Here is a 27903-nt window from a genome sequence, read left to right as displayed (position 1 = left end):
AAACTTATAATCATACAAGTGACGTTAAATAGGGTGAGGAAGCTATCAAGGTCTTACGTTTATATATACCGTCTGCTATCGGCACAACAACGTATTCAAAAATATATTGTAATTGAAACTGAACTTCGGCAATTTTTTTTTCAGATTACAATTACAATTACACAAAATAGAAATGCTTCAATTACAATTAAAATTACATGAAAAAATGTAATAATTACATTTAGCTCAATTACAAATTACACTTGATCCAACTCTGATATGCAGTACCTTCTTACGCAACGTGCGTGTGAAGGGTTCTGATGTGAAAAGAAAAAGTCGCTAACCCTTGGGTTCATATATTTGTAAATCGGACCCTAAAGTGGTCAGTGCATCAGCAACCACATATCTCACCACACGTCACTTTGTTGGTGTTGTCGTTGTCAGTCCTATTTACGAGATATTGTATCAACTATCGGCCAAACTTTAGGTGACGGGAAAGAGATGCGATGGTCATAGCGTAACAATTAATTTCCAACTCAAACATTCTTGGATGATAGAGCAGTGGTTCTCCTTCTTTTTCAGCTTGTGGACCGGTTGAATTTGCAGGCGAATTTTGCGCACCAATGAACTTTAAAAAAAATTAATCCAAAACCTAATTACTACAAATTTATGCAACTCACAACCAAATATTGTGAACTTAAACTTAATAAGAAATTTTCTAACATTGCATACGTTCTTTTATTGAATTTTCTGCTGTAGGCACATTCGTGTTAAAAATCACTATCTTGATTTTGATTGTTCGGTTTCATGTGAAACTGCGACTTTGCTATTTGGTAATCTTTATTGTACTGACAAATGTCGCTAAATTATACAATCGAAATATATTTTATTGTTAAATTAATGGACAAGAGTCCAAATTATTGAATTGTGCCTTTTAGATATAAAATTGTCATATATATGGCGGGCCGGCAAGGAAGATGGTACGGACCGGTGGTTGAGAACCCCTTTGATAGGGCATTCGATAAAAAATCAAATTGAGAAGTGAACACTGCGATGTGGCACGGGCATTTGGAGCGACTACCTATGAAAAACACGATATACTGTTTGCCGACAAGTTCATCATTTCATCTAACATTCATGTATATAGGTTCTGGCACCTACACCAGAGGACAAAGTTGTTCTAATATTCCCCTTGCTCTGATGTTCCGTCTCGAATGGTCGATGCAACTCAATTTATTGCATGAATTGTCACCATGAGAAGGAATTAAGGTTCCCTCGATAGGGTATATTTTTGGATTTACTCAACTATACGGTTTCGAAGGATAGCATTTTACCCTAGCGTCTCGACACCTCTACAGTATCAATAAGAAACTCTCAAAGGCCCCTCTAACATGACACAGGTTGAAAAGTACTGCTCTATAGGACTTGTGTAACAGCAATGGGATAGTCACATTTTGCTGTCGTAATAAGCCATTTTGACAAAGAAATTGGCGCGCGTACAGTAAGAGCAACAATCTCTCCGAACGCAATGGGGCATGACAGCTGCAAGCCACAATGTCCTCCGCTCGATGAAAAAGGCAAAGAGAGAGGGAGGTCGTTGGATTCAAACATTACCGGAGTGATCATAACTGGGCGACAACAAAATCGGCAAATTATTTTCGTTTTTTTGGCTGAAACGTATAGTGGACAATTCAAGATAAAAATGATCAATATTAGTCCTGTATACAGGAAAGTAAATGCACCTTATATTCATGGATTTAGAATTTGCTGAAATCAAAATGATTTCCTGGACAGAGAAATTACGAAAATCACTTTTATTGACGCATTACAAAACGGGAGAATATCCAAAATACGGGAGGGTTCCGTACAAAGTTGCATAAATACGCAGAGGCTAATTCGTAAGCCCGCAAGCAATATATTATTGCTTCACTCGAGTAGAAAAAAAACGAGTAAATGAATAGTATATATATATATAACATATTTCATAAGAACTGATAAATCTAGTGATATTGACAATTTAATATTATAATATAATAGTATATATATATATATAAATATAACATATTTCATATGAACTGATAAATCTAGTGATACTAACAATTTAATATTATAATATAATAGTATATATATATATAACATATTTCATATGAACTGATAAATCTAGTGGTACTGACAATTTAATATTATAATATAATAGTATATATATATATAACATATTTCATATGAACTGATAAATCTAGTGATACTAACAATTTTCTAGTGTGAGAGTCGTTGGAATTTCGAAACCTAACAACTTCAACCCGAAAGTCGAAATGCCATTCCAAACATCAGTTGACAATGCATACACATTTCGATTGGAAGTACTAGAATTGTATCAGACATGGGATGTCCGGGTTAGTATAGGATTTATCCCTGGTCGTTGACTTCGAATAAAGGTGACCATTCCTTCCAATTTTGCCGCAGTTTTTGCACCACGTCTACCTTTCTGCCCGCGATATTACCCCATGCGTGACTAACAATCACATTGGCGGGAGTTTCATTCACGTTTTTTACGAGTTCAGTATCGTTTCTTAACGACAGAGGCGCCGCATCTAGCAATGTACTTATCAGCGTGTCACGGTCCCTTGAAGCAGCGGCGTACTTAATTCTCATTAACCCAGTAATCCAAACATCGTCCAGATGTAAGTATTCCATCCACCTGGATATGGCGTATAAGTTCCCAGCAAGCTCAACGGGCATGGCGTACCACCCGCCTCGGCAGTAGGGAGGCCAGTAGCGAAGGGGGTATCTCTTTTTCGGCATGTGCCATTTGCTAGTCGGCTTTCTGGCTGGCGGGTCAGCGACTTGATAACTGTAGACGCACATAATCGGGATGCTTCGCACTACGTACTTGCGGTGCTCCGCGGCACGAAGCTTTCTTCTGACGACTGTATCGATGTAGCGTACAAAGTTTGGGACGTGTAGCGACATATCGTCGTCGGCTGTTGAATATATCCAGTCGAGGGGTAGCGAATCCGTGGCCCATTGCATACCGGCGAGGGTTTTCTCTGGAACATGTCTGGAACGATTTTGTTGACATTCTATTCTATGCACTGGGTCGTAAGTGTTGTACAGGAGTGGCCAATGTATTAGTTGCAATTGGCACTCAAAAAGTATAAGCAACATCGTACATCTTTACCCAAGTTCAAATGCAAGTAGCAATTTCCAAGTACATGAAAAAGTGAGCATTATTGGCCTATAGTTTTGCAAAGAAAGAACTAAAACTGGTATGGAACTACTCTAAAATCATGACACTCGAGCAGGTGGCAGGCAGTGCAAAAGGCAAAACCTAATTGAGTATTTCGAAAGGGTAGAAGTAATTCGTTACTGACCATCTCTATTGTCGCACCAATATAGTAATCACTGTGAGTCAGCTCATCAACATTACAACAGCAATGGGTTGCTATCCACTAGTGACATGAGTCAAACAAAGAACGACAAAAATATATGAAAGCACGACAACGTCTTGCTCCAAGTGAGTTGCAATTATTTTGCGTTTCCATAACCATGTTTACAGATCTCGGTTACAGTGTAATTCAAGTTGTTGTTGTTGTTGCTGCTATTGTTCATTAAACAAAAATTTAGGCGCTTATCGCCCGTTGGTCTTTTGCACCACAGTCAATAATGGTGTACGAAAATGGATTTGTAAGAATGAATATTTCAGCACCATAAGAACAAAACAAGGCTCAAAAATCATAAACGACGGTTATGGGACGGCATGAATTCAATGGGGAATGGGAAAATATTTTGGTCACTAAGGAGGCTCGTAAGACAAAAATTGAAATGCAATTAGGCACATTTTGCAATAAGGAATCTACGACGAAAATCACACATAAGGCAACGGAGTAAAACAAATTTATTGTTGGTTCTTTCGGTGTTTATGCATTCATGTTTTTACTATAAAAATGGACGTCTAAAAAGGTCAACTCAGCGGAAAGTAGACGCGGAAACCGGTTTTCTGGGAACCTACTCAAAAAAATGACCTTTTTTTCAGTTAATTCACCAGCGATCAAAGTTACGTGAATATATTTCCCGTCTATATGTCCTCTATTTCGAATCCGTTAAATTTGTGTCGAGCTTGATCAGGGGGAGATGAGTCGAAAAAGGCTGGGAACAACTGGGTTAGAATAAACGGGCAATGAAGCAGGTCGGGTTCGCAGCGTACAGTAGCATAAATCCGACTCACTCTCCGTCGTCCGGCATGTCCACCATGAGTATGTCTCTGTGCGCCTTGTGTTCGGCGCGAATCTTGTCGAAGCCTTGGGCAGGTGACTTCGGCGGTTGTCCGATAAGGAACACCGTTATGAATTGGGCACCATCAAATCTATCGCAGCTGCCCCAAGTGTCTCGAATTGCAGCCCGTCGATCTCTGTTACCGTAGGCTGACTTAACGATTGTTACTGAAGTCCAGCGGCCTAGAAAAGCGAATAACAACACTACAAAACAAGTTAACCTTGGTTGGGATTGTTACCTAGCTAATTACGAAAAGACGTCTCAAATTTCTCCGTTATAATAATGACAAGGGTACACGCGACAGACTCAGGATGGCGGATCTGTCCATGAACCATCTATCTATACCAGTGGGTAGTAACCTAAACCAATCTGCAAGCCTTCGACGAACCTCAAATTTTCGCTGAGTCATAAAAACCAAAACCTAGTACAATCGACATCAACTACACATCTGACACATCTAATACATTACTATATAGATTATAGCTGTACAACATAAACTGTGCATGTGCATCAACAGAGTGTTAAACGAACAAAACCATTAAACTATAATATTCACATGAAACGAAAAATTATTTGAATATCCATTGCAAATCAGTGTAGTGTGTTTTCTGTTGTTCCTTTTCAGTTAACAGTTCAGAAATGCGAGGCTTCACGTTGAAAGGTTCCATCGTATAATTTGGTCGGAAGGCAACAGCGTGATGATATAAACTGCTTGATTACAAATGAGCTTATAGATATTGGAGATTAAATTGACATTTCAGAGAGACGGGGTTTCGATTTCGAGCCCCCAACCTCCCCTGCGTAGGCCTACTCCCCTGCACACGACATAGGCTACCACTACAAGAGTCACAATCGAGTATACTGACCGGGTGATCATATATCCATGGGTGGAGTGTGGGTCTTGACCTCTAGGGTGACCCTGACACTGACTTAGGGAACCACTAGTGTTCCATGGAACCACTGACCGATATGATATACCTGTAAGTAAGATGACGTATTATCGAGTTCCGGCGACCACGCAACAGCCTAGACTGGTAAGTGCATCTGCTATCAGTCTGGATACCAGGTTAGTTTTCAGTGCACCCATTTACCCCTCTCCGAACCTCCCCAAAACTTATCGTTTCCTGATATTCGCCAGCAGGGTGCAACCAAGTCACAATGTTTCGAGTCACAAGTCAATCTCACTTTTATTGTTTTGACTCGATTCAAGTTGAGTCATTTTCAATCCACCACCCAGTCAAGTCCGAGTCCAAGTCGTCGTGTTGACTGTTCAGTCCAGAATTAATGTCATGTGAAACCCACTTTTTTCAACTCTGCTCGGTGATATCGAATGCTTTGCATTCATAATATACTAATTTTTTCACTTTTAACAGTTTCTGGTAGTATTTTCAAGTACCAGTACTTACAGAGGAAAAAATAATAGTGTGATAACTTCACTATTCTTCGAAATTACAATGAAATGCCTGTCTTTGTATACCCAGTCTCAAGTCATATGACTTGGTCCGAGTCATGCGCGATGATTCGAGTACAAGTCGAGTCAATACACAAATATACTCGAGTCGAGTCGAGTCATTTTTCATTTTTAAGAAAATGACTCGAGTCAAGTCTAGTCTCCAAAAAGTGCGACTTGAGTCATTACAAACCTGTTCACCAGGGTGTACATAATTGGTGATAGTGTTTAGGATAGGTCTACGTTCTACCAAACCTGAGGATCGGAAAAGGTTACAGATACCAGTGCAGCGAAAGCATTGGAAGTGTCGAAATATGCTCAAATGATCACCGTCGAAAAATCCATTTGATTAAGATGTTCTTATCAACCATGCCTCAGTCCGCCTTCTCACCTTCGCGCGAAGCGATTTGACGCTTTATCTTGTCAGCGATCGCGGGTTCCAGTACGAACTTGTACCGTGATCGCGGTTGAAGCATTACGTTCGCATAGGCGGGCGCTTTTTCTAGATTAGCCATCGCTAGTTTCTTGTTGTCCGTTATCGTGATTTCGCGAGGAGGCGATTGATCCAGCGATCGAATATCTTTCTTTATAATGCGTTGGCTCTCTTCATGTCGAAATATGAGTACGGTCAAGACTATGAATAGTAATCCGAAGACAAGAAGACTTCTTCCATTTCTGCGCATATTCTTGTCAATAATTCACTTAAGTCTATGAAAGCGAGATGTGTATGAGATCGGAACAGATATGATAATCTCCCATACTGCACATCTATGGATACCATACGTCCTCTTTTTTGAGAATTTGACCTCTTTTTTGAAAATTTTGGTTAAATGTATGTGAAAATTCGACTGAGATATAGGAACTTAATAATCAAGTAACGTTCCGGCGAGTATTACGGAAAGTTGACCTTTTTTTAGTCAACCAACTATACACACTCGGAATAAATTCACCACCTATTTTACTCCGGTATTGTAAGTCTGGAAATTTTGAAAAAGTGTCCTCTTATCAGATTCCCAAAATATGGTAACCCATTCACATCTAACTACATTACGGACGTGGATTCGATTCCGAACACCAACTTCGCATGCATATGACACCGCACACCGCGCACCACCGCCGCAGTAACGATTCGATTACTGCTCTGCCTAATTAGTAATTACCTGCAACCAATGATACGGACAAGACAAGCATGTGATAACAAATCAGCCTCGCGTATTGAGCTGTATCAGCACAATGATAACATAACTAGTTACAGACTTTCTACATGTGCACCACAATTTTTTGACCTGATTATGGCTTCCTGGTGCCAGTAGCAATTTGCCAACCTATAGGAGCTGTGTTGATCATTTTGGCGCAATAGTTCCGCGAACAATCCGGGGGTTCTAGGACGGCTCTGATGGACTGTCAGCACTAACTCTCTGCAAATATCATTACTATCTAAATAGTAAATATAAAAAATTGAATTCAGAGAAGAATTAAACCATATAGTTCAAATACTAATGATAGTGAATTACCCTAAGCAGCTATGGTAGTCGGACAAGGTGAACTAAATCATTCACAAAACTTTCGAGATTTGGACGTCCAGAATATTGTCAACGAGATATGCAGAATAATACCGAAACGGGAACTACGCGCGCGTGGTATGGGGTGGTAGATTCAAATATTGATTCTATATGCATATGTCGAAACACTGTTGCGATACACTTTGTTCAAAATAGCAAAAACATCGTCGCATGGGCTGGGCGATGACCGCGCGGATGCTGGCAAGAAAAATGTGGACATGGACATATATACATATGACCTGGGCCGTAAGAGCAATTTGTCCAACACCCTAACGCTGTTCTTGCCACCTCTCGCGGACGCCTTTGTTATACGGGTCTTTCCATCACCACCCGTCATGGATAGCATTTGATAGTATTTGATGCAGGAGTGGACAATTATTTTTCCTGGCGGGCCAAATGAGAAGAAAAATCAGTTTAGCGGGCCGAGCCGAAAGTTAAGCTATTATTGCGGTGCGGTATAGTTTTATTTTATTTTATTTTTTAATTGGAGGTAGTAAATAACTTTGTTAAGACAGGCGGCTAACTGGATGTCATATAGTAATGGGAAAGTAAGGGTTCATTTACAACAAATATTTATACAGTGTCTCATTACAAAATTACAAAATCTTTGATTATCACTAGGGCGATTTTCTCACCTAAAAAACAGAAGATTTTGACCTTAAAAATTAAAATTTTAACATTTTTTGACTTTAATAAACCTAATTTTGGCAAAATTTTGCGCTCGTGTATGTAAATTAGGCGTTTTCGCACATAATGTTAGAATGGTACTACGCCGTAGGCGCCGACTTTTAATTTTTTAGGAGGTGGCGAGGTCTTGTGCCGTCATAATTGTTCCATATCGATGACGTCATCGTCACACCAAAACGCACTTTACTACATGCCGCTGGTGTACGTGCAGTCGTGCAATTGTGCAGCGTTAGACCCTTCGTGTGACGTTTAAATAGGGTTACCATACGTCCTCTTTTAAGAGGATTTGTCCTCTTTTTTGACTTTTTTGAAAGTGTCCTCGGAGGACGCCCTTATGCCCTCTTTTTTGAAAATTTAGGTGACATTCAGAGCAAAATGCGAGTGATATGCCGTAAATTAGCACAGGAGTGACGCTCCGGCAGGTATTTCGGAGTGAAAAACGGTGATTTCAGCTCTGAGCGAAAATTTGACCTTTTTTTTTTAGTCAACCGATCACTAAGTGGGAAAAATTCACCTATTTTTGAGAATTCTTCTCCGGTTTTGCAAGTCTCAAATTTCTGAAAAAGTGTCCTCTTTTTAGATTTCCAAAATATGGTAAGCCTACGTTTAAAGCCTCGCCGCACTCATTAATATCAAACCGTGCAGCCGAGTTCTTAAATGGAATCTTAAGACGGCACGATTATTGCGCGCTACCAGTCTGTCCAACGGAATGCATCGAACAAAAATCAGAAATTACGTCACTGGGGATTTGGAGTTGCATCAATGTTATTCATGCGCAATGCGCCGTGTGAGTAACGAAGTACACTCCGCCTGGTCTGGCAAGTTCGCAAGTCGCACGACAACTCTTGAGTACGAAGTTTCAAGCGGCCTATAAGAATGATTACAAACTCGAAATCGCCAGACAATTAATAATTGCCTCTTGCGGTTTCTGGCTTCGCGTTGAGTAGCTCGCATCGCGGCAATTCTTTGCAGATTAAAACAGCGATTTTGCGGCATAGGTGCATTCCCCGTTATACGTTAGCGAAGCATTTTTGGAGTACATCGTTGTACATGCCGCAAAGAAAATTTTAAGATTAATTACCGTAAAATCTTTCAAATTCGGGAATCAATTCGTAAATTCAATTTGCATGTCGCCGGTCGCCAAAGCATACTAATTGAATTACGTGTTGACGGCCGGACAAATTTCCTTCTACGGCCGTAGGTTGACCACCCCTGGGCTAGAATTAATTCCACTTCAGGGCGCATGCCGCGATCTTATCAATAGAAATCCAGCCTCTACCAAATGCCGAACAGTTCAACATACGATATTGTTGTTCTCGATACAAGTACGTCCAGCAGTCAAGTTTATCGGAATATAGAAGGTTCCCCGTTCAAACGAATCGAATAAATTAAGAATTGGTGCCTCCCAGAATCTCGTGATGTATCAATATGTGATAATGGCATGACCTACTGCACGTTCATAACGAAAGGAAGACTGAAATTAACATTCTGCGACAATTTCGGAGTACGATTGTATCAAGCAGACAATAAGAAATATAGATGATGGTGAACGAGAAAGCGTGGTTTCTAATCAGTATCATTACGAACGGGTTTTGAGTCTGACACGGTGTTGAGTAGCTTGCGTCGCGACGATTGCTTTCTCATTATATCGATGCAGAAACCAATGCCGATCTACAGGGACGCGCCAACAGACCCTCCAATTTTGCGCTCCGATTACCTATACTGTCAAAAAGCTAGCTAGCTCAAGAATGGTTTTATAAATGAATATCAGCGCAAACAATTTAAATTCTAGGAAAGCAGAACGTCTAATTGGGTGCCAACTCGGGAGAAGAGATCCAGGATGGTGCTTCTCAGCACACGTTAGACGCGTTGCCAGTCGGAAAATAGAGGGCTAGGATGTTTTTCATATTTACCAATATAGCATCAAGTCAATTGGGGTTAAGTACATGTGTAAATGACTGTCATATAATATCTTCGTGTTGACGATTTTAGGTGTATGATAAGCTGGTCAAAGAGTCCGGAAGTGCTATCAATTAGCGAGTCCCTGACAGACTTGGACAACTAGAAAATTTTCAGCTTTTTCAAATTAGATTAGAATTAGAATTAGAGCTACACAGTTTTTTCAAATTTAGATTAGAATTAGAGCTACACATTTTTTCAAATTAGAATTAGAGTTACACAATTTTTCCCAAATTAGATTAGTATTAGAATTAGAGATACACAGTTCTTTCAAAATTAGATTAGAATTAGAATTAGAGTTACACATTTTTCCGAATTAGATTAGAATTAGAATTAGAGCTACAGTTTTTTTCCAAAATATATTAGAATTAGAATTTCTGAATTCGCAAAAACTTGGAAATCGAATGAAATTGTGAATGAAAAATAAATACAGCAAAAATCAAGCTAACTTCATATCAAATCACAGTGCATTCCTATAAGCATGAGAATAGTTAACGTCTGTACATCAAGCTTGTCTCGTTTTGCACTATACCAGGGGTCACCAACACGCAGCCACGGCCACATGCAACCGACGATCTGGTTTGTGATTTTGGAAGAATGTGATAAAGCATTTTGAAATCTGAAATCGATTGCAGTATGAAATTGGTGTAATTGTTTCAAAATAAGCTATTCGCCTGTAGGTACCCAACATCACTATTCCTCACCAGCTGAAAAGACTTCAGCCATGGAAACATCGATGAAGCGTAAGCTGGTATGAGCATATTGCCTTGACGTACAATGACCCAGACACTATCAGGGGCGAGGCGCATTGAAAACGGCCTAGGGATTTCCTACGAGATCAATCTTTAGGATGAGCTAGTCTTTCAGCTGTAGTAACATGTCTGCCTATCCCTAATATCGATTCGTTAGTCACTGAAAAGTCTGGTCAGGTATCGTGCGCAGCTCATAGTTCAAAATTTAAATGAAGTTTATGATCATGATATTTCGAGTTTTATATGTACTTACTTAATAGAATATTACTCCTTTTGTGGTAACCATGCCAATCGCCCATGTTGGTGAGCACGGCGTTGTACTAACGTAAAGTTTTGATAGCATGGTTGCGCAACTGTGTTGGCTATTTTGTTTCAATTATGCATGATCGAGGCCCGCGGCCTCTACGAAATTCCAAAAGTGGCCCGCGACCCGTTTTGAGTTGGCCACCCCTGCAGTTCTCTTGCATGGCTGAAAATTCGTTCCGACGGAGCTAATGTTGCAGTCATGCCTACGAGTTCTTGAGCAGATGCCTTAACATGAGGATAACGGTTTTCTCTTTTCCAGTAACTCAAAACATCGCAGTCCATGCTCTCACGCTCTGCTTCGATCTCTTTCCACTTCATTCTCTAATATATTTTCATTGGTTAGATCTAAAGCGATCATCCTCTTTTTTCTTGATGTAGTTAAGGGCATGAAAGTGAACAAGCCTGTGTTAACTCCTGTGTTAACTATCTCTTTTCCTTCGCTGCTGTTCTGTTTGTGATCGAAACTAGAATGATATTCGCAGACTACACGCTATACTATGCCAGCATGGCTATTATCCGTCACAATTACTCCTATGACTACGGTGTAGGCCAGGGGCGGGCAACTTCTCGAGTCGGCGGGCCGGATATAGGAAAATTAAGTACTTGGCGGGCCGGATTGCTGAATCGATACAATATTCGCCCATTCATCCACATTCCACATATACAAGGAATAAATCGCATTTAATGAATACATTTTAACGACAGCAATGTCACTTCAAAGCCATTTCTCGCCGATAATGACGAAGACAATGTGGATTTGAGAAGAGCATTGTCATACAGGCGCCGCCATGTCTGCTTCTATCTGATCAATCAACACACGGTGCAATCCTCAATTAAGATTTCAAGGAGTTTGATAACCCCGGTACCCCTAATTTACCAACACATATATTCGTTAGGGTTGAGTAGGTGACGAGATAGCATCGTTGTTCAACTGTGTGGCCTGAGAAATCTCGATAATGAATTCATGCGGTCCGCAACCTCTACGAAATTTGAAAAGTGGCCCGCGACCCGTTTTGAGTTGGCGACCCCTGGTATAAGCAGTGTTTTCGTCTTACAAAAGCCTAGAAGTGTGCCGTGCTACAAGTCGGCGGTTACAGAATGAAAAATAAGAAATATCAGCCTGGTGTAATTGACCATTGTAGTCGACAAACACCATGATTACCACAAACGACATTAGGGTTGAGTACATCGCAAATGCCGATAATGCAAGTCTTCTCGCTTCGACGAAATTACGCGTAAGCTCCACTCTAGCACGCTGCGCATATGCGTATATAATAACATGCATTATGCAGTCACTAAAATTTGACGTTGCAACCAAGCAGTGGGAAATCTCGGCAGACTAGGGCCGCGGGCCACATTATCATGTAAAACGGAAAACTGTCCGCGGGCCGGACAAAATCCCTTCGCGGGCCGGATCCGGCCCGCGGGCCGTATGTTGCCCACCCCTGGTGTAGGCGTATGTAAATAATGCTTTGGCTGCTTGGCACTGTATTTCCTTGTGTGAGACGGATATTCTTGTTAACTCGCTGCAAAATACCGCGGACTAAGAGGGATTTTCAGGAAAACAACAAATTAGATTAGAACTAAAATTAGAGCATAGGAACATTCGACAAATTATATAAGAATTAGAATTAGAGCATAGGAACATTTCACAAATTAGATTAGAATTAGATTACTGGCATTTCGCTCTAATTTAGTGAAATTAGACTACTAGAATTTTCTATGGGATTAGCAAATACGTTGCCGTTTCATGCTATGAAGCGACAACAAATCTGCGACTGTAGCAACACTCGGCCGTGAACCACGTGATGCGCATCTATCCGTTGGTTAGTTATCTATAGTAGGACCAGAGAATTTGTCGATCCACTTCGCACTAGCGACCGTGCGTCTGCTGGTTGACCACCTCTGTCTGGGCTGTTGAAATAAGTATGAGCAAGGCCGCAACGTATTGGAAATGCTAAATACTAATCAGGGCTCGATGTTACCGATCCACAATCTAGCACAATCGTTTTCAACCTCGAGCCCTCGAGACTACCTGGCATCGCCCCTGCAATTATGTACACTGCACTATTTATAAACATCTTGCAGAAAGTGCCGATGGAAAATGTCTGAGCTCTCGCGGCGGTTTCGTCAAGAATCATTATAGACAGATATTGCAAGCTTAACACATGTCAACTCCATCCTGCTCTACTCCAAAATGAACTAATAAGTGCATTACCCAACGTGTAAATGATGAGGAGAAGCATTTGCTTATGACTTTCAAAGGAATGTAATATACAAACTGCGTACAGTTGATATGAACATTGTACGATATTGCATACCCGGTGAACATGTTCTGTAGTATAAACGTGCTTATTTATTGTGATAGCTAGTCATCGGTCCATTGTAATGCGGATGTGGTAGACCCCTGTACACCCCATTTGGTACACCGTGGGGTGTACGATACACCCGGTTGAAGAGCCCTACGCTACATCACAATTTTTCATCACGCGATTCTTGAGATAAGAACCAATGCCCACGCAGTCTTGCTTCAGTTAGGATATTGCGATAATACATTCGATACATGATACATTCGATAATTTAAAAACACCATGTCAACCTATTTGTTTCATTTGACCGTTTATGATTCACAATGAGCAGACAATGGGTCGTTTACAACGGCAGACATGTGAAACGACATGTGAAATGTCAACTGATAAGTTCACCGACAGTGTATACATCTACGATACAAACGAAGCGCAGGTTGCAAAATAATTTTGACTTTGTAAACAATTTTGACAATTTTATGACCTAACGCTATGATTTTGATAAAATTTTGATTTTTTTGCTCTATCAAGAAAATCGCTATATAGTAGCCTAAATCACACTTTTTTCTACTTACTGAGACACCATAGGATGTATTTCAAATATCACGAACAAGATATATCAGATTTTAATTGTAAAATGTAAAGTAGACTGAAATGAAATCATATGTTGGTGTCCCCTTCGTTTTATTTTGGATGTGCTTCGAATCTGAATCACGCTCACGTAAGCCACTTACACAAGGTAGCCTACAAAAATAAACTCGCATCATGGAAACACATTTCCGGTTCAGTTTATACATGCTACGGGTTTAGTTCACCTTTTATCATTTAAAAGTATGCCTCATGTTCTAAATTCCAAGCAACTTGTTGCGGGCCGCTCAGAGTCCCGCCGCAGTTTGCCCATGCCTGATTTAATGTATAAATATTGCGCCTGCGTAAGTATTACTGATATTTCAAAGCGGAACCTTCATTTATCAACTCAGTACGTACTTGAGATTATGGAAAAGAAGGATACTTCAAGATGGAAAGTTGGCCGGTACAATTATAGATTCCGCAATAGTGACAATACATATTTCATCATATTCAGTTATTTTAATCGATTTAATACGGATTGCTCAACGAAAAGGATGAAAACGAAACCAAGAAATATTTTATTTATGGTCTTAATTTCGGTTTTATATTTTCTGTTGTCCTGTTCGCGTCTAAACTCGTTTTTAACAAGATCGAAACGGACACTGTATCAGCAAAACTAAATATGTCACTCACTAACATCAAACTTAAATGGTTCCAAATATCATTCAGACTGTGGAACATCAGGGTTATATCCAGGATTGGGGATGTAGATTGCCTTAGAATTGGATTCGCAAATATATAAACCTAAAAGGTTAGCTAATTAAGTTGGCGACCTGTTTCTTATCACATTAACCATCTTCACACGCAGACTATCTAGGCCCCTTCTCGCCATCTGATGAGCGTATAAGCTGTGCCTAACAAAATCGTAAAAGTGGGCCGTGCTACAAGTCGGCAGATATGGAACCAAATAGCATGGAATATAGACCTGGTGTAAACGACTCTTGATGTCGAAACACCATAAAGGCCACAAACAACGACAACGCAGGCTATATAACAGTGGTCGGGAACCTTTTTAGCCCGAAGAGCCATATTGGCCTTATTTATTTCGTTTTACCTCCCAAAGAGCCATACATGTCAATCAGCTGTTACGTCACAATTGAAAATTCCTAACGTCATGGTAGCACTAATTCGGACTCACTACACGGTACTCGTCGTGTGCGCCATATTTTCTCTGTAAAAACTCGAACTAATCATGCTGGTTGCCACTTGAGAATGCGAAACTTGAGCTACGAGAACGTAGGTTCGCCGTGATGCTCCCTTCAAATGCGAGAACCCATCATCACATACATAGGTGGAGCCAAACATGGTCACTACAATAATCTATGTAGGCCTTCCCACTCTAATCTGTTAACGAAAATTTTGAAACTTTCAATTATTATTGGTATTTTCTATCGATGTTCATGAATTACTAGATTTTGAACATTTTCTCACAAATTCACACAATATGCGTTTTATTGTTGAAATGAAGCGCGAAACGAGAGGTAAGGCACAGACGGGTCAAGCATCACCATTGATAACGCAATTCATCTTAAATAGCTTATAATTTATTATAGCTGATATTGATCCAATGTAAACGTCGCACTGATTCCGAAAATCTAAATACTGATCGACTTCTCAATTCTCAAAGTATTCGGCGGTAACATATAACGTTGCGCTACACGCCCATTTTAGCGCCGGTAGAGCTACTTACCAATCAAGAACAGGGATAACTATGGCGTTGTTAGTAGTTCGAGTTTGTAATTTGAATGTCACTTCCACGGCAGTTGATTTCGTGCCCTAGATCAGGAAGACAATGTGTATTTGAAAACTGCGTTGTCATATTGGTGTCGCCATGTCTGCTATTCTCTTTGATCTTTCGCGCAATCCAAGATTTCGAGTCGGGTTGGCCTACATCGAATTCGCGAATGATATAGGTCGCCGGTGCGACAATAACTTAAATTTGAGGATTTTGGAAAGAGTTATTCGGGTAGGCCTACATCGAATTCGCGAGTGATATTGGTTGCCGGCGCGACAGTAACTTAAATTTAAGGATTTTGAAAAGGGTTCGAGCCCCTAAACCTGAATACGGCATTGCCTTTACCTCTCAAAGACATGGGTATACTGCCACGAGAATAATTATTCTGTTCGTAATGAAAATCTACTAATAAGTCGCTGCAATATCGATCAATTCAGTACAAAAATAAAAATTTGGCAAAGAGCCATATCTTATACCCAAAAGAGCCATATATGGCTCGCGAGCCATAGGTTCCCGACCACTGCTATATAAGTAGCTATCACTTACCCAAATTTACGGTAGGTATGGATGGAATATATATAACAGCTACATTGGTAAGGAAATGCATTTGCTCCGCATTACGTATTGGCCGTTGCTACTATACAATTCATACAGCAGTGATTTCACGTGTCGTCATATTGCTAATTCCAACCCTACATTTCAGTGAAGTGATATATTAATGTACAACACGATACCTAGCGACGACTTGGCCACATTATGCCACAACGCTGAAATATATACTGACTTTTTAAACGTCGCCCAACGTATCTACTGGAGCAATCAAATGATATAATAATCCCATAAAATCAATATATTCCGTTGCTTTGCCAACAATCTCGACAAAGATTTGCAAGGGAATATAAGTTTACGATTTAACGGTCTAGGACAGACCGCAATACGTATTCGGCGTCTGAGTATCGTTACATTGATATTGAGCAGAGTGTAAAAAGAGTTTCTATACTTGCTACCGATATTATCCCATTAACAATTTATATCGGAGTAGCCAACACCCCAATCGCGAGGATATGGTTTTTTTTATGATACAGTAAATATCAAATTAAGGATGGACTCCGGTCGCCTTCTAGACTTTTTACATTAGATAACGATGTACGCTTATATGAATTTCATTGATTGGTTGAATAAGCATCATTCGCTGACTACCTACATGTAGCGTATTTCGCTCTTGATATTGTGTGAGTGCCGGTCAAGCTCACAGCAGAGACGCCTGAGAGTCACTAAATATTCACAAATGGAAAACTGGATATTTCGAGCAAACTTTTGTAACGAAGCATGTAAATTTTTTTAGATTGTCAAGGTGCATGCTCGTTTAGTGCTGATTTTTTTGAAGCCGCCAGAGTGGATAGAGTGGCCCGCAGTTGAAATGCAATGAATTTTAATTAAAGATGTTATAATGACGTGGAAAATTGTAATATATGAAAAAGGTTCACAGTGCAGAACCTACCAAGGTTCGCTTGTGAAAGTGAGCCTCTAAATTTCTGAGGTTCACACACAGAACGCAAACGTGAACTTCACGTTCACACCATCCCTAGACTTCCAATGCTCTACGATTGTTCATTTTCGGAATCGGTGCGGCAATGGCATTTGATTGGCACCAGTTATTACGAATTTTGATCTATTTATGGTGAATTGCATTGTCGCAGGTGAGGCACGACCCGCTTCGTATTGTGTCGTAAACTCCTGATAAGAGGCGCACGAAGTCTTCGAGTTAATACATTCTTCACTGCAATGAAGGTCGTTGTAAAAGCAATACTCCAGTTCAGTACCTCCACCCATATTTTCAAGTCTTAGATTAGTAAGATCATGATGTCGTGCAATGCACGTTAATCAGTTCGCCGTTGTCGATGGATTTCGCTGTTATTGTAAGTTGTAACGGCAGAGTCATAAGAGACTGTTCCACTATTAAAATGAGAGGCCTTCATTTAATACTGACTGCCAGGTCGCAGAAAGTTAGTTCATAGGGCAACTCATTGGAACTGTTGTCTTACAATTCTAAACGTTTTAGGACTTTAATGCTTTAATCAGTTGGTTATCATCAGCATCAGCACATTCGAATATACCCTAAAAGTCAGGATTGGCAGTCTATTTTTCGACTCAACATACCGGTCACATTATCCCATTCCCAGATAAAAGTGATTATCCCAGAATTAATCAATCGGAAGCTACTATCAATTTGGTCAGGTCACTGAAAATACCCGAAAATCACCCACAGACATGAGGATTGGAATTGTTCTGAGTATTGGCGAGCACCTATTGCGTTATAGCAACGCGTCGAGAGCAAATCGAGATATTATTGTTGGATTTGCATTGCTTACCGAGCAAAATCCATTTTTGGAACTGCGAGAATTTCAATATCAAGTGCTAAAACTTACTTCCATGACTGCAGGACTGTAATTAATGACTGTCAGTTTCCACTTTCACTGCTATTGCATAGAAATTTGAGTGAAATACAGGATCTGGATTTTCTGGGTTTATTTACGGCCATATCTGGTTTTTTCCGAAATACCCCAGCGGCATCCCTGCATGTAACCCTATACGACATTGCGTGACTGAAAGTAACTGCCTCGTCAAGTTTGCGATCAGCCTTGACACAGTGACTAAATTCGCTTAAAACGCTGGCATACCGGTACTGATGCTGTTGGTGGAAAATGGTGTGCAACAGCATTCACTCCGCATGTTCCCACATACTAATACATGCAGAAGAGCAATACACTACACTGAATTACGGACTACTAAATAATTTAAAATTCGCTGACTAGTTACGGCATCTAATTAATAGTATCTACCGATTCTAACCGAGACCTACCAGCATGAGATACACTGTGCTGATAAAGAACAATTGAAAGAACTTCATACATACGACACGGTTCACATTCGTACTTTATGACAGAATAATATCGTGTGACATCGAAATATACCATCGCAGTGGCACTTGAATTTGTTATTGTGCGATTGAGATATACAATAAAGATTCAATAATCAACAGTAATATTCCAAGGAGCTTCTCTGATCCTGCATGACTTCGCATTTCAGAGACACATTCAACGTACTAGTGGCGAGATAGCGTGGTGGTATAATCCACAGCTGCAACACCAATGGGTTGGGGGTTCGAGTCCGACTATAGATTACTAACCTCCGTAGGTTAGTAATCTATAGTCCGACGGAGGTCGACTCCAGAATTCCTACCTGAGTGTTGGAGGTTCATCTAGGCTCCTCCTCGCCATATTATCCGTGTAAGCGGTGTCTTATAAAGGCCTAGAAATGGGCCGTGATACAAAATTATATAACGCTGGCGGCACACCTATACACAGGAGGACAAAAGTTGCTCCAAAAACATATTTTAACGTGTTAATACAGTAGGCACGCTTGTTTTATTCCAGCAAATTTATACAAATTTTTAGGCGAAGTCAATATCTTACCCTAGCCCAGTGGTTGGGAACCTATGTCTCGCGAGCCATACATGGCTCTTTTGGGTATAATATATGGCTCTTTGCCAAATATTTATTTTTGGACTGAATTGATCAATATCGCAGAGACTTGTTGGTAAATTTTCATCACGGCCAGAATAATTAGTCTCGTGGCAGCATAAACATGTCTTTGAGAGGTAATGACAATGCCGTCTTCAGGTTTAGGGGCTCGGACCACCTCTTTTCAAAATCCTCAAATTTAAATTTCTGTCACGCCGGCGGCCAATATCACTCGCAAATTCTATGTAGGGCCTACTCGACTCGAAATCTTTAATTGTGCGATACGTCGATTAATCAAAGAGCATAGCATACATGGCGACGCCCATTTCAAAATGCAGTTTTCAAATACACATTGTCTTCCTGGTCTACGGCGCAAAATGAACTGTTGTGGATGTGTCATTCTTAATTACAAAATTGAATTACAAACAACTCCATAGCTATCCACGTTCTTGATTGGTAAGTAAAGCTCTGTGTATTATACCCTACCGGTAATAAAGTGTAGGCGTGTAGCGCAACGTTATGTTACCACCGAATACTTTGAGAAGTGAGAAGTCGATAAGTATTAAGATTTTCCGAATCATTGTGACAGTCACATTCGATTAATATCAGTTATAATAAATTCTAAGCTACTTACGATGGATTGCGTTATCAATGGCGAGGCTTGGCCCGTCAGTGCCTTACCTCTCGTTTCAAGCTTTATTTTCGAACAATATATACCAGTTTTTGCAGAGAAAAGATGGCGTACACGAGGAATCCCATATAGTGAGTTCGAATTAGTGCTACCATGACGTCATGAATTTTCAATTGTGACGTAACAGTTGATTGGAATGTATGGCTCTTTGGTAGTGGAGATGAAAAAAATAGGGGGAATATGGGTCTTCGGACAAAATGAAGGTTATTCCTTATGTGTCTGCCGGTACAATGAGTTTCTTGATAAGAATCGCCATGTTCTCTTTCGGATGGTCGATGCAATCCAATATATCGCAATCCCCTGATCGCAAAGGGGCATGAGATAGGGCTGGGCAAAATCGAGTGCCTGAGTGATTCGATTCTGAATCCCGTATTACGCTTCGAGTCGAGTCGAGTATTCGAGTATCACTCATTATGACGCCAGAACATAATGTACTATATCAAAGTTCAAATATGTTCCTTTTATGCCACCACAAAGAACATAATGCCTGTTATCAGTCACATTAAAGATACTTTGATATTTTTTCGACCATACCGATTTCCTTGCACTACTTAATAATCTGGTGGGATCCTAATGACTTCGTAAATGTGTTATTTCCAGTAACGTTCGTAGCTTTGTACTATATGTCTCGCAGGATGCAACGCGGCCAATCAAGGTTTCAATGGTTCCTCAGTGGAGAATAGTATCCTAACTATAATTCTCGTTGGTAAATTAACTTTCAGTTACGTGGAGCGTATAATGTCAGTACTCGAAAAAATCGTATTTTACTACTCGACTCGAATCATTAAAATTAATACTCGATTCAGATTCGAGTACTCGAATCATTGTGCCCAGCCCTACATGTGAGCTGCAAGCCACAATGTCCTTCGCTTGATGAAAAAGAGAAAGCTGGGCAACAACGAAACCGGCAAATTATTTTCGTTTTGATTGTGGCTGAAACATAAAGGACCAATTCAAGACAAAAACCATCAATATGAGTCCTGTAGCCTATATAGCAGGGGTGGGCAGACCTGCTTCATGCGTCAGCCGCATATCAGTATATTCTTAGCTTTAAAAGAGCCACAACACATAAATTCGAAAGTACGAATATATGACGTCACAATGAAATGTACGCTAATGAATGAAGTTTATTATTGTGTGGTGATGGTGATACGGTGCGTCTCCACACGAGCTGCAACTGCAAGGTGTTCGAAATCAGCCTGACATGACGTGTAAGCACTAAGCAGTGCAGAGCAGTTCCTTCAAGTGCTGATGAGAGTTCAAGGAAGATCTCAGCTCGGTAATCTCGACATTTTCTTGGCCAAGCTAGACAGTTACTGCTAGTCTTTACAATACAAATGGAAGAGCCGCATACACCATTGCTATAGGCGGGAAATGATTGTGACCTACGCTGACGTAATTAATTATCAAGTAGATTGTTGAGCACAATTATATATCATTGATTGATGACCAGACATCCATTATTTGGGGTGGAACGTTTATGTGAACTCGATTCGAGAGTTCAATTGCAAATTTCTAACCCTTCTAAACTCTACAAGTCTTGCGTAAACCATAAGGAAAGAAACAACACAAAACAATTCGCATATTGTCAATACGCGATAAATGAATCAATCTGATGAAACCTCTCAAGCAAAATGGAGAAACGTATGTGCTGTGCAATAGGGCTGTTCAAAAATAACTTCTTTTTCTGGATTCCAGGCACTCAGTGATTAAATTGTCAGGTTACCCTAAAAAATTAAAATTTGAATTAATTCTAACAAGTATAAGGCTCCACAGATCCAATTAAAAATTTTAATTTTTCATGAAAATTATTTTAAAAAAAATTTTGAATTTTTCTGTCAACTCCATGAATTTATTGAGCTGTCTTCAGAGACGATGCAAAAAAAATTTGACTCAATTCGGACTAGTAGAAGCGGAGTTATTTCAATTTTTCATTGATAATTCTCGGATTATCCTTGAGTTGCATAAGTACGCAGAGGCTAATTCGTCAGTCTGCAAGCAATATTTTGCGTCACTCGAGTATAAAAAAACATGTAAATGTGTATAAATAGTATATATAAAACATATTTCATATAAACTGAGGACTCTGCTAATAATTTTGATGCTGACAATTTTCTTACGAGAGAGTGATTGGAATTTAAAAACCAAACAACTTCGACTCGAAACGCCATTCTAGATATAAGTTGACAATACATACATACTTCGATGGAAAGTTCAAGAAATTGTATCAAACATGGGATGTCCGGGTTAGTAGGATTTATCTCTGGTCGTTGAATTTGACTAAAGGTGTCCATTGCTTCCAATTTTGCCGCAGTTTTTGCACCACGTCTACCTTTCTGCCCGCGATATTACCCCATGCGTGACTAACAATCACATCGGCGGGAGTTTCATTCGCGTTTTTTACGAGTTCTGTATCGTTTCTTAACGACAGAGGCGCCGCATCTAGCAATGTACTTATCAGCGTGTCACGATCCCTTGAAGCAGCGGCGTACTTAATTCTCATTAACCCAGTAATCCAAACATCGTCCAGATGTAAGTATTCCATCCACCTGGATATGGCGTATAAGTTCCCAGCAAGCTCAACGGGCATGGAGTACCACCCGCCTCGGCAGTAGGGAGGCCAGTAGCTAAGGGGGTATCTCTTTTTCGGCATGTGCCATTTGCTAGTCGGCTTTCTGGCTGGCGGGTCAGCGACTTGATAACTGTAGACGCACATAATCGGGATGCTTCGGACTACGTACTTGCGGTGTTCCGTGGCACGAAGATTATTTCTGACGACTGTATCGACGTAGCGTAAAAAGTTTGGGACGTGTAACGACATATCGTCATCGGCTGTTGAATATATCCAGTTGAGGGGTAGCGTATCTGTGGCCCATTGCATACCGGCGAGGGTTTTCTCTGGAACATGTCTGGAACGAATTAGTTGTTATTCTACTCAATGGATGGCGTTGTAAGTGTTGTACGGAGGTGCTTGATGTACTAGTTGTCGTTGGCTCTCAAGAAGAAGTATTAGTAACATCGTAAATCTTTACACAAGTACAAATGAAGGTAGTCATTTCCAAGAAAGTGAAAAAGTGAGTATTTTTGACCTAGGTTTCCTAAATAACTAAAACTGGTGTGGAACTAGTCTAAAACAATAACCACTCGATCAGGTAGTGCAAGAGAAATAAACTCAATAAGTATCTCGGAAGGGTAGAAGTAATTCGTTACTGGCCACCTCTGTTTTCGCGCCAATTGTCATCACTTTGAATCAGCTATTAATTTGCTATCCACTAATGACATGAGGCAAACAAAAAACGACAAAAATATGTCAGAGCACGACAACGTCTTGCTCCAAGTAAGTTACAATTATTTTGCATTTCCATAACCATGTTAACAAATCTTGGTTACAGTGTAATTCAAGTTGCTGCTGTTGTTACTGCTATTGCTAATTAAACAAAAATGTAGGTGCCTATAAGCCATTGGTCTATTGCACCACGATCAATAATGGTGTACAAAAATGGAATTGCAAGAATTAATATCTCAGCGCAATAAGAACAAAAACAAGGCTCAAAAATCATAAATGACGGTTATGGGAGAGTACGAATTCAATGGCGAATGGGAAAATATTTTGGTCACCAAGGAGGCTCGTAAGACAAAAATTGAAATGCAATTCGGCACATCCCACAATAAGGAATCTACGACGAAAATCACACTTAGGGCAACGGAATAAAAAATATTTAATGTTGGTTCTTTAGGTGTTTATTACGCGGTAACAGGTTTTCCGAGCACCCACTCGGAAAAATGACCCTTTTTTAATTTACCAGCGATCACAGTGAGGTGAATAAATTTCCCATTTATAAGTCCTCTTTTTTGAATCCGTAAATATAGGGGAAGCAAATTTGTGTCGACCTTGATCAGGGGGCTTCAAGTCGAAAAAGGCTGGGAACCAGTGGGTTAGAATAAACAGACAATGAAACAGGCCGGGGTCGTAGTGTAGGCCTAGTTGAATAAATCCGACTCACTCTCCGTCATCCGGCATGTCCACCATGAGTATGTCTCCGTGCGCCTTATGTTCGGCGCGAATCTTGTCATCGCCTTGCGCAATTGACTTCGGCGGTTGTCCGATAAGGAACACCGTTATGAATTGGGCACCATCAAATCTGTCGCAGCTGCCCCAAGTGTCTCTTATTGCATCTCGTCGATCTCTGTTACCGTAGGCTGACTTAACGATTGTTACTGAAGTCCAACGGCCTAGAACAGCGAATAACGACACTACAAAGCAAGTAACCGTGGTTGAGAATGTTACCTAGCTAATTGCGAAAATACGTCTCAAATTTCTCAGTCATAATATGACAAGGGTGCACGCGACAGTCTCCGGATGGCGGATCTGTCCATGAACCATCTATCTATACCTGTGGGTATTTACCTATACAGATCTGCAAGCCTTCGACGAACCTCAAATTTTCGCTGAGTCATATAAAAACAAATCTAGTACAATAGAGATCAAACTACACATCAGACACATCTAATACATTACTATAGATATACAGCTGCAGAACATAAACTGTGCATGTGCATCAACGCGTTAACGGAACAAAACCATTGAACTATAATATTCACATATCACGAAATATTATTTGAATATTCATTGCAAATCAGTGAAGTGTGACTTCTGTTATTCCCTTTCCGATAACAGTTTAAAAATGCGAGGCTTCATCTTGAAAGGTGTAATCGTGTTGTTTGGTCGAAAGGCAACAGCGTGATGATATCAACTGCTTGATTACAAATGAGCTTATAGATATTGGGGATTGAATTGGCATTTCATTAGGACGGGGTGTCGATTTCGAACCCCACCTCCCCTGCGTATTCCACTGCACATGACGTATAGGCTACTACCACCACAAGAGTCACAATTTACTACTGATCGTGTATGGGTAGAGTATGTGTCTTGACCTTCATGGACACCCTGAGATTTACTTACTTACCACTGGTGTTCCATGGAGCACCGGTTAAGAACCACTGACGGTACGATATATTTGAAGTAATACGAAGTATTATCGAGTTCAGGCGACCACTCAACAGCCCAGACTAGCAAGTGCATCTGCTATCAGCCTGGTTACCAGGTTAGTTTTCACTACACGCATCGCATTTACCCATCTCCTGGACCTACCCAAAAGTCATCGGTTCTTGATATTCACCAGGGTATACATAATCGGTGATCGCGTTAAGGATAGGCCCACGTTCTACCAAACGTGAGGATCTGAAAAGGTTACAGTAGGGTTGCATTTAAAACAAATATAAATTAAAAACAAACATGTTTAAAACAACGCTCTTGTTTAAAACATGTTTTTTATTGTTTTTTTAAGCCACGACGTCACGAATATTTAATTGTGACGTCATAGTAGACTGACATTGACAATTGAGAATATAGGGTAAACATTATTCATTTGACGAAATATCTGTACTATAGCTGTTGAACCGACTATTTTGAGGGTTCCAACCATCCCATATCAATATACGTCGGCTATATCGGGTGACAATTGTCCGTATAGGCTAATACTACATGTTCTGCGAAAGTATTTACAGAATTATGGCATAATTTAACAAATTGAAGAAAATTCATTTTTTTTAAAGGCCTTTGTTCAAAACACCGTTTAAAACATGTTTTAAACAAAGTCTTTTAAACAACCATTTGTTTTAAATGCAACCCTAGGTTCCAGATACCAGTGCAGCGAAAGCATTGGAAGTGTCAAAATACCCTAAAATGATCACCGTCGAAAAATTTTTGATTAAGAGGTTCTTAATCAACCATGCCTCACTTTCCCTTCTTACCTTCACGCGTAGCGATTTGACGCTTTATCTTGTCAGCGATCGCGGGTTCCAGTACGAACTTGTACCGTGATCGCGGTTGAATCATTACGTTCGCATAGGCGGGCGCTTTTTCTAGATTAGCCATCGCCAGTTTATTGCTGTCCGTTTTCGCGATTTCGCGAGGAGGCAATTGATCCGGTGATCGAATCTCTTTCTTCATGATACGTTGATTCTCTTGGTGTCGAAATATAAGTACGGTCAAGGTTATGAATGGTAAGACGATGACAAGGAGAGTTCTTCCATTTCTGCGCATATTGTTGTCATGAATTAACTAAAGCCTATGGAAGCAAGATGTGTATGAGAACGGAACAGTTACGGTAATCGGAAATCTACCGTAGTACACATCTAACCAGAACAAAACCTTTAAAATATAATTTTCACGCAAAACGGAAACATTGTAATGAATACTTATAGCAAAGCAGTGTGATTTTAGCTGCCCCCTTTTAGATACCAGCTCAGAAATGTGAGCCTTCAACTTTGAACTTGTCATCGTATTGTTCGGTCGAAATGCAACAGCGTGATACTAATTTCTTACTTTCAAATTATCTCATGAACACTGAAAATAGAATTGTCATTACGGAAGGACGGGGATTCGATTTGGAACCCCAACCTCCCATGCATATGCATATACAACCAATGATGGACAAGACGAGCAAGTGATCACAACTGAGTCTCATCTAGTAAGGTATATCAGCACAATGATAACAAAACTAATTACTAGAGTTGCATTTAAAACAAAAATCAATTAAAAACAAACATGTTTAAAACAAGGTTCTAATTTAAAATATCTCTTTTATTTTTGCTTTTTAAGCCACTACGTCACGAACATTCAATTGTGACGTCATAGTAGATTGACTTTGACAGTCGAAAATATAGAGTAAATATTGCTCCTTTGACGAATTATATGTAGGCCTACTATTACTGTTGAACCTACTATTTTGTGGGTTCCAACCATCCCATATTGATACACGTCGGCTATATCGGGGGGTAATTGTCCGTAGGCCCATATAGAACATGTTTTTTGGAAAGTACTTACACAATTATGGCATAATTTTACAACTTGAAAAAAAAAATTTTTTTTAGAGGCCTTTGCATAAAACACAGTTTGAAACATGTTTTAGACAAAGTGTTCTAAAACACCGTTTCTTTTAAATGCAATCCTACTAATTACAGTCTTCTACATGTACACCGCAATTTCTTGACCCGATTATTGGCTTCCTGATATTTTTAGCAATTTGTCAACCTAGGAATGGTGTCGGTTATTTTGGCGCAATATTTCCGTGAACACTCCGGGGGTTCTAGAACGTCTCTGATCGACATGTCAGCACTAACACTCTTCAAAAATCATTACCACCAAAATAGTAAATATAACTTTAATACGGAGAAAAATACAACCATATTTAAGATACTACAGATGGTGAATTCCTACTGCAACTGAAACTATGGTAATCGGACAATGTGAATTAAATCATGCACAAAACGTTCGCGATTTGGGCGTCCAAAAGACAGTCAACGCGATACGCACAATACTTTCAAATCAACCGGGAAACAAACTACGCGCGAATGGTATTAGTGGTAGATACAAATATTGCTTCTATGCATATGCCGAAACACTGTTGAATTAGGGTTGCATTTTAAACAAAGTCCTTTAAAAAAATTAAGTTGTTTAATTATGCCATAATTGTGTAAATATTTTGCAAAACATGTTGTATGAGCCTACGGACGACGATTACCACACGATATAGCCGAAGTATACGATATCGGATGATTCGAACCCTCGAAATATAATCTATTCAAAAGCTATAGTACGTAGATGTAGGTAGATCATTGGACGGAATGAATGTTCTGATGATGATGACCGTGGACCGTAAAAATGCTGCAAGACGATGTAGTCCTGGTTAAAGAAATTTTCGGTCCGTATATAGGGGTTGGAAGCCTATTTCGTCAAATGAGCAATATTTACCCTATATTTTCATCGTGAATATAAACCCACTATGAAATCACAATTGAAAATGCGTGGCGTCATGACTTAGAAAAAAAAATGTAAAACATGTTTAAAACAAGAGTCTTGTTTTAAATTGATTTTCGTTTTAAACACAACCTTAGTTGAAATACACTCTGCTTGAAATAGCAAAAACATCGCCGCATGGACGATGGCCGCGCGGATGCTGACAAGCAGAATGTGGACAGGACATAT

The 27903-nt window shown here is 39.9% G+C and overlaps 2 protein-coding genes across 4 annotated transcripts; both read right to left on the bottom strand.

Annotated features, from left to right (window-relative positions):
* Positions 1 to 94: 94 nt before the first annotated feature.
* Positions 95 to 27025, bottom strand: LOC145458426 (beta-1,3-galactosyltransferase 5-like). 3 transcript variants are annotated; one of them, XM_080336793.1, is made up of 4 exons: positions 26950 to 27025; positions 6093 to 6305; positions 4205 to 4433; positions 95 to 3037 (listed from the first exon to the last, which is right to left on the bottom strand). In XM_080336793.1, the coding sequence occupies exons 2-4, from the start codon at positions 6214 to 6216 to the stop codon at positions 2386 to 2388; spliced, it is 1005 nt and encodes a 334-aa protein (XP_080192919.1). In that variant the 5' UTR covers positions 6217 to 6305; positions 26950 to 27025; the 3' UTR covers positions 95 to 2385. The 3 variants fall into 3 exon arrangements, with proteins under 3 accessions (XP_080192919.1, XP_080192918.1, XP_080192917.1); XM_080336792.1 differs by lacking the exon at positions 26950 to 27025 and adding an exon at positions 7027 to 8304 and having other exon boundaries at positions 6093 to 6303; XM_080336791.1 differs by lacking the exon at positions 26950 to 27025 and having other exon boundaries at positions 6093 to 7003.
* LOC145458427 (lactosylceramide 1,3-N-acetyl-beta-D-glucosaminyltransferase A-like) lies at positions 8461 to 26544 on the bottom strand. The gene is made up of 3 exons (XM_080336794.1): positions 25668 to 26544; positions 23858 to 24086; positions 8461 to 22762 (listed from the first exon to the last, which is right to left on the bottom strand). Exons 1-3 carry the CDS (start codon positions 25957 to 25959, stop codon positions 22111 to 22113), a joined length of 1173 nt encoding a protein of 390 aa, XP_080192920.1. The 5' UTR covers positions 25960 to 26544; the 3' UTR covers positions 8461 to 22110.
* Positions 27026 to 27903: the final 878 nt, after the last annotated feature.

This window comes from Botryllus schlosseri, chromosome 16 (assembly GCF_051294905.1).
Source record: "Botryllus schlosseri isolate E-star chromosome 16, Bs_hap1, whole genome shotgun sequence".
Taxonomy (NCBI): Eukaryota; Metazoa; Chordata; class Ascidiacea; order Stolidobranchia; family Styelidae; genus Botryllus; species Botryllus schlosseri.
The sequence above is the reverse complement of the archived record's forward strand: the minus strand, read 5'-3'. Positions and strand labels throughout refer to the sequence as shown.

Bases quoted from the DNA above. Each gene is read 5' to 3' on its own strand.
- LOC145458426 (XM_080336791.1), bottom strand. From the start codon at position 6,384: ATGCGCAGAAATGGAAGAAGTCTTCTTGTCTTCGGATTACTATTCATA. The intron at 4,434-6,092 runs GTGAGAAGGCGG...TCGCTTTTCTAG, and splicing joins TCAAATCGCTTCGCGCGAAG to GCCGCTGGACTTCAGTAACA. The intron at 3,038-4,204 runs GTGAGTCGGATT...AAATCGTTCCAG, and splicing joins GACATGCCGGACGACGGAGA to ACATGTTCCAGAGAAAACCC.
- LOC145458427 (XM_080336794.1), bottom strand. From the start codon at position 25,959: ATGCGCAGAAATGGAAGAACTCTCCTTGTCATCGTCTTACCATTCATA. The intron at 24,087-25,667 runs GTAAGAAGGGAA...TCGCTGTTCTAG, and splicing joins TCAAATCGCTACGCGTGAAG to GCCGTTGGACTTCAGTAACA. The intron at 22,763-23,857 runs GTGAGTCGGATT...AATTCGTTCCAG, and splicing joins GACATGCCGGATGACGGAGA to ACATGTTCCAGAGAAAACCC.